The sequence below is a fragment of the Sorghum bicolor genome, chromosome 9 (assembly GCF_000003195.3).
Source record: "Sorghum bicolor cultivar BTx623 chromosome 9, Sorghum_bicolor_NCBIv3, whole genome shotgun sequence".
In the NCBI taxonomy this organism is placed as follows: domain Eukaryota; kingdom Viridiplantae; phylum Streptophyta; class Magnoliopsida; order Poales; family Poaceae; genus Sorghum; species Sorghum bicolor.
Window position 1 is genome coordinate 46,225,248 of NC_012878.2, and position 7,649 is coordinate 46,232,896.

Consider the following 7,649-nt stretch of genomic DNA (forward strand, 5'->3'; position numbering starts at 1 on the left):
AATGGATAGCATTAGAGCTAACTTTTTATGGCAAAGGACTGAAGACAAATTTAGATACCATATGGCAAAATGGGATATGGTGTCTCGACCAAAAGACCAGGGGGGAGGTTAATGAATGATTGCCTTTTGGTTAAATGGATCTAGAAGATTATGCAAGAACCTGATGCTTTATGGTTTAAATTGCTGAAAGCCAAATATTTGAAGAATGCTAATTTTTTTGCCTCTAAAGCTAAAGGGAGTTCTCAGTTTTGGCAAGGGTTACATAGAGTTAAACATCTTTTCAAATGGGGGGCTACTTTCACTATTGGGAATGGTAAGAATTGCCTCTTTTGGCAAGATAGCTGGATACATGATGTTCCTTTGAAAATCTTATATGAGGATCTTTATAAGATGGTGTGGCATCCTAATTGTTCCGTGTCGGATTGTTGGGCTGATTTGGAGTGGTTTGTGGATTTTCGAAGAGCTCTCTCGTCGGAGGAATTCCAAAGATGGACTCTTCTGTATAATAAACTTCAATAGATATCTTTAGATGGGGATGTGCCTGATAAAGTTCACTGGGAATTGGAAAAATCAAAATCCTTTACAACCAAGTCTTTGTATAGATTTTTATCTGATAGAGGCATGCCGAGCAGAGTTGCTGGGATAATCTGGAAGTGTAAATCCCCCTAAAAATTAAATTCTTTTTTTGGCAAACCTTTAACAACAAATTGCCAGTTGGTCAATCTTTGGCCAGGAGGGGGTGGAGAGGAGATGGGAAATGCTGTCTTTGTGGGGTTATGGAAACTGTAAACCACATTTTCTTTGATTGTGTTCTGGCTAGAATGACTTGGGCTTTCATAAAAGAAATTTTTAGTTTGGGAGGTATTCCCCATTCCTTGCAAGAGTTTTCAGAGGTTTGGTTAAGTGGCAAGGGGCCTCTTCCAATTCGAATTCTCATGTTTCTTTTTGCTGGTTTTGCCTGGACTCTTTGGATTACCCGAAACAAGATGGCTATTGAGAGACAATACCCTAAGGCGCCCACTGACATTTTATACAATGCCTTGTCTTTAATGCAGAGATGGTTGCTACTTCTAAAAGAAGCTGATAAATGGAAGGTGTCCCAGGTGAAGGAAAGGATGCTACAATGGCTGAGAGGCTTTAAAGCAAGCATGGTGATGCCTACAGATGTTTTTGAGATTTGAATGTTAGGCTAATTGTTAGTTGAGACAGTTTCTTTGCCTTCTTGTTTTGCTTGTCTGAGATACTGGTATCCCCATTGTGTATCCAAACATGTTGCTTTCTAAAAAGCAGAGGTTTCTCTTTAAAAAAAAATTGAATTTTGATTTTTGATGGGAGGAACTCCCTAGAAGATATTTTTAATCTGGTTAGGTAGACGAGCATACACATGGGTGGCTAGAAAACTAGTTAAAACCAGTTTCTCATGGAGGTACCGACAAACTTTTTATTTGTGCGAGCACCAAACATATTCCTACGAGAGTTATAGTGATATCAAACCAAACAAATTGACTAGATTCGGAGTTACAGTAGGATGATCTGTAACAAATGCACCCCTCACAGCAAACATCCTGCTATTTTGTGCCATTGACCACTGGCCTTGTTTGGATGCATATGTATCTAACTTAATCCATATGTGTTGGAGTAGATTGAGAGTGAAACTTAGTTTAATTTTCACCCTAATCCACTTCAACACACGTAGATTCACGTGAATACATGTGCATCCAAACAAGCCTAAAGGCATCATGAAAGCATATCACAGACAATCTGTTTCTGCAAGAGAAGAAAAACAAATATTTGGTGTAACAAAAGTTTGATTTTATTGCAACATCATATACAGATAGCAGATGCTAAGGTTTGGAAAGTTGAGAACTAACATATAGAAATATGTACATACATCCTATAAGAACTAACAAGTACACTATAGTATAGAATGAAGATTGCTGTCAGTATTTTTTACGTGACCCAACAGAACAATCACCAAGGTTGTTCATCCTAATATATCCCCTTTGAGTTCATCAAAGAAGGATCATACAAGAAAATTATTCATGTCATCTTGAGTTTTTCATTGTGCACTGTGTAGTTCATTCACTGATAAGCCAGGCTGCTTCGACAAGATTATATTGCCATCAGGATCCATCTTATACTGCTGTGGCAGGGTTCTATTGTCCGTGACGATTCTGCAATGTCCCCATGACTCGGCATGCATGCTGATGCCAAGATAGTGTATATGGTCATGCACGCTGTTTCCACTCACAGACCTAGAAAGCAGAAAACATGATGTTAAGAGGGGCATCAGTATGATAGAATTAATAAACCACAGAAAAAGTCCGTATGAGTGTGAGAGAGACCTGCTACAAGTCGGGTCTTCTCCAGAATCATCACAAATTTCCTCGATCGAATATATGATGAGGCTTCCTAGGCCAACATTATGAATCCATACCTAGAAGAATGATAGAGTTGGGATGTGCCACAAAATCGTCACAATTAAATCGTAGCTAATTTTCATCATGTATGTTAAGAAAACATCAGCACAATACTAGATCAAGTTGCTAGCAAAGGTAAAAGGGAAGGAAGCTAAATACATACCTCTCGTGGGAAATGGTGGTATGTCTTTTGTGGAAAGTAGTGATAGTATGGGGGTAAATGAGGTACAATATCATGTTCATTGGTCACTCGAATTGCATTCGGCAAATATCTTTTGAAATTAGAAGCAAATATAGCATTGCCAATCCGAGGTTGCCCAAATGTCATGAGTGTAACATCCTTGAACCCAAGATTAACCTACAAGAACATAATCTGGGTTTTCATAGGGCATAAAATGAAATGTGAGGAAGGAAAAAATAAGTCTTTAGTCCACCAAAAACCAAGCATGGACTTCATATGCTCGAGACAACATTTATGTCCATGCTGAAAAGGTATCGTATCACATATACAGAATGTGTAAAACCATCAGGCAGAAAACATCTCTAGTCTTAGGACATGAAGTATGCAATAAGATAAGATCTATGCTCAAACCAATGTTCTTAATTTCATCTGGTATTTGTACTGGTAGGGTTCCCAAGAAATATTAGCAATAGTCATCCCATAAAATGTAAAAAGTGTTTGATCTAATAATTTTGAAATTAAGTGGCTACCATTGTTTTCTCATATAATATACCAGACAGAATGCAAACTATGCAAGGTAATGTAATAGTAAACAGTCATAACCAATACCAGAAGAATAGCAAAAATAGTTTCATCCATAATATTTTAATAGGAACTCCTTTGATAACAAACATAAGTTCACTCTAGGTTTTATTCACTGTCAACATTTTTAGCTTTAGCTAGCAAATACCTGTGTGTATTATAAATACAGTTTTCATAACGAATCTAGTAATGGCCAATTAATACAAAATTTTGGATATTGATGGCCAATGTCAAAAAGGTTTGACTTGGGACAAACCTAGATGAACTTGTTTTTGTGATAAGAAGATGTACTAAAGTTTAGAAACAAAAACATCCTCCCTCATTCAATGTGGCCAACTTCTAACTTCTAAGCATAGAAAAAAGATTTTCACAATTTTCTTACTCACAACAAGATCAAGAGCGCAAAATGAAGCCATAGCGCCTCCCATGGAATGTCCTGTGACCATGATGGGAACATCACCATACAGTTCCCTAGTACTTTTAATACCTCTGACAACTCCATCACGCATTGTTGTGTTATGGTAAGCAGAATAAAATCCACTGTGAACCTATAAGATAGAAGACCAACATTTATAGTGTCCACAATCGGCATGAGTGGAGCTTCATCATAATTACGAAGACCATGCTCACCTTTGCTTCAGGCATGCCTGGGTAGTCGAGATCAAGTTGTTTCCAGAATAAATCTTCGATCCAGTTCTGAATGCTGAAAAATTAGGGGAATAAAACTTTTACAGAAGAATAACAAGCACATACTTTCATATCTATATTTTCCAGGCCTGATTGTTAATTTGAAATGCCACACAGTTTGCACCTATGACTTCCAGAAGATTGGATAGCAATCATTTCCAAAGAACCAGAATTTCAAGGGCACCATTTTAAAATTAAAAGTAAGAAAAAGTGGTAAGAGCTATATAATAACTTCCTGGACACAATCCAACATATGCATCTGAACTTTTACCTGTTTTCTTGAGTGCCCCTGAACCCAACTATAACTGCATTCATGTCTCTAGCAAATCCAACATATGCCTGACTCATCATAAACACAATATCAATATAATCAAAAGCCTATTACTAGGTAAAAAGAAAACGATTCAGGTGCACTGGCAGAAGTAGTAACCTGTAAGCAATTTTTCACATCAACAATCAACTCTATCACCTCGAACCCCTGAGCCACCAAATAAACTTAATTAAGATTTCACACCAAGCCAAATGTGAATCTGAAAAACATTGGTCAAATCATATAATGTTTTATGATAATGACAAATATTAGATACCTCTGTTAAGTCACAACATCTTTCACACGTCCATGTAAACAGTTGGCTCAGGTCAGCAGTATAGACCTGCACAAAAGCACCAAGTTGGTATTCACCACGTGGATGTGGATGATGACAGCATCAAGAAGGTCAGATGAGCTCACAGCAGAAGTATATTCAGCAAGTGTCCGGGCAAGCCCAGGGTCATATATGGGCGCATGTTTGGTCTTCAGGTCTGAATCGAAAAGGCAGGGGTAAGACACAACAAGAAGGAAGCAGACTACACGCGAATCCTTTGAGGTTATGCCGACACATTGTGTATGTATGAAAGTGTCAAGACAGAACCTTCCGTTTCACAAACACAAACAGCATGGATGTTCAAAGCATATAAGTACTGCTAATCTTCTAGCGCTAACCAATACCCTAAGCTAAACACATCACTGATCGCCCACATTCCCCACGCAAACTTGGGAAAATTAACCGGCAGGCAGAGTCCGCTTGAAACATTCTGGGGAACGGTAGGGGAAACCAAACCAAAAGACACATTTTTTTTTCCCTTTTAGGGGGCGTGAAACTGGAGGACCAAAGAGGGGCCAACAACCTACCTCTCCCGGAGCAAAGCACCAGCAGGCACATCAAAACGGAAGCCGCGAGCCATCTCCGCTGCTCCATGGCCTGGAGCCGAAGCGCAAGAACCGGAGCGAAACCGCCCCCAAGCTGCGAGGAGGAAGACCAAAATCCTGCCCGAATTGGGCAAGAAAACAACGGAATCCGTCTCACCGGAGACAGGACCGGCGAAATTTGTACGGGAAGTAATTGGCCCAAACCTGGCCAGGGATCAATGATTGGGGGTTAGGCGCCCGCCGAAGGATTTATTAGGAGCCATTATACATATATACATACACGATTCGAGTTTGAGATGTATAGGGCAAGTAAAGAGAAGGGATTATACCTGGCAAAAGACGATCCATCCTTCGGGGTTCAGACGCTTGGAGTCTTGGACCATGTATTTCGCCTTCGGGCTGGATTGCGATTGGGCTCGGCCCAGTTAAGGATGAATTTAGGGGGAAAAGTTCTATCTTCTTGAACTATCACTGCAGTCTGTTTTCTCCTCAAACATAGAAATCACATATTCTATATTTTAAACTTTTAAAATCATTTAAATTAGTATATCGCTTCACTGGTTTCTAGTGGTTTTGAAGGTGGTTTTATTTTTTTTTTCTTTCACGACTGTCGACTACAAACCAAGCAGGCCCTAATTCTCCTTGACTGTCGTGCTTGACTGTTTATGCTTCTCTATATAACTACTCTCTCTATCTCAAATTATAAAACGTTTGACTTTTTTTAATCCTAAGTTTGACCATTTATATTATTAAAAAATTTTGTGAAAATGTAGTCAAATTTTAAGTTGTTCTTGAAGAACTTTAATTAATAAACCAAGCCACGACAAAAGAAGTGATATTTTGTACAAATTTTTGAATAAGACGAGTGGTCAAAGTTGGTGTTAAAAAATCAAACATCTTACAATTTGAGATGAATTGAGTACAAACTAACTTTTTATACCTTTTAACTTCTAAAAATGTTTGTTCTTGTATCTGGGATGGTTTTGTGATGTGGCGCCACACCAATCAAATCAAAGGAGATAAATAAGACTAGAGGATAATATAACGTCCCGCCTCCACGAGGCCGGGCCCGCTTACATCTAGCAGCTTTTCTAGGATTCACTCGTGCGCACCCGGGAACTACTTCCCAGTCGGTCACTCATCCCTAAATTGCTTTAGACCAAGCACGCTTAACTTTAGAGTTCTTTCAAGATGGGCTTCCGGAAAAGAAGTTGCAACTTGTTGGTATGAGTCTCCTATTAATCCCTGGGCTGGGTGTTACATCCTCACCCCCTTAAGAGATCGACGTCCTCGTCGATCAACCCCAAGCTAGGAACGTCCTCTCTTGGCCACGTCCGTGCATCCAGTGCCCCAGAAAAGAAGTTGCAACTTGTTGGTATGAGTCTCCTATTAATCCCTGGGCTGGGTGTTACATCCTCACCCCCTTAAGAGATCGACGTCCTCGTCGATCAACCCCAAGCCAGGAACGTCCTCTCTTGGCCATGTCCGTGCATCCAGTGCCAGCGCATGTGCCATGCTGTGTGACCACTCTAGGTCCACACCAGCCATGCACACCATGTCTGCGCAACTACCACACACGCACCCGTGAAACCACGAGAGTAGGATATAGTTAGTCCCCACAGACCAACACTATTCTTTTCTGCACACTTTGTCCTCACTCGTGCGCACCCGGGAACTACTTCCCAATCGGTCACCCATCCCTAAATTGCTCTAGGCCAAGCACGCTTAACTTTAGAGTTCTTTCAAGATGGGCTTCCGGAAAAGAAGTTGCAACTTGTTGGTATGAGTCTCCTATTAATCCTATTAAGCCCTGGGCTGGGTGTTACAGATAAATCGACTAAGAAATACTAGTATAATGCCCGTGCTAACGCTACGGCTATGTCTGGAGAATGTTATTAAACACAATCAATTCTAATCAGGAATGTTTGTTTCTAACTATTCTATAGTCATCTCAGCTCTTCTCTTCGTTCTTGCATGTTCATTTTCAGCAACGATGGTTTGACTATGTCAATCTCTAATATAAAAAAAAATAAATTGTACCAGGTGCGGTCAAAGAACAGATAGCGCCAATGTTATGCTATTCTGCCTTCTTCCGTTCTCGGTACTAACAATGGTTCTCACGTTGTTTCCTCCTCATTTCTTCCCTTTATTTTTCGGACATCTCTGCTCGTTGCACCTATTGTCGTAAGTTTGATTCTTCTCTCGTCCGTCAGACGTCATCTATATAGAAAATGAATAATACACCCCCAAAGTACTCCGTACTATATAAATCCAGATTGAAATCATACCTGCGATGTTAGTGACGTCACTCAATACATTAGGCGTATCTCTTGGCGTAGACATTGAGTAGGTGCTCAGGCTGGAACTTTGAGTTTTTACTGGTTCCTTTAGTTAAAAATGCTAACCTATGGTAAGCATAAACAGTCTAGAAAATCGTAGCAATATTGTACTGACATTTCTTGAGTTCATTTGGTTAAAAATGCTAACCTATGGTAAGTATAAACAATTTTTACTGAATCTAAAATTTAATGTGAGTTTGGCTGCATATAAGCAGCTATAAATCAAGTTTTTTTTAGCCACGAACATTCTT

The 7,649-nt window shown here is 39.7% G+C and overlaps 1 protein-coding gene across 1 annotated transcript; it reads right to left on the reverse strand.

Moving 5' to 3' along the window:
- On the reverse strand, positions 1,789 to 5,354 carry LOC8077670 (lipase). The gene is made up of 10 exons (XM_002440946.2): positions 5,042 to 5,354; positions 4,601 to 4,671; positions 4,458 to 4,523; positions 4,301 to 4,348; positions 4,142 to 4,209; positions 3,814 to 3,886; positions 3,570 to 3,731; positions 2,584 to 2,778; positions 2,346 to 2,437; positions 1,789 to 2,255 (listed from the first exon to the last, which is right to left on the reverse strand). The coding sequence occupies exons 1-10, from the start codon at positions 5,106 to 5,108 to the stop codon at positions 2,060 to 2,062; spliced, it is 1,038 nt and encodes a 345-aa protein (XP_002440991.1). The 5' UTR covers positions 5,109 to 5,354; the 3' UTR covers positions 1,789 to 2,059.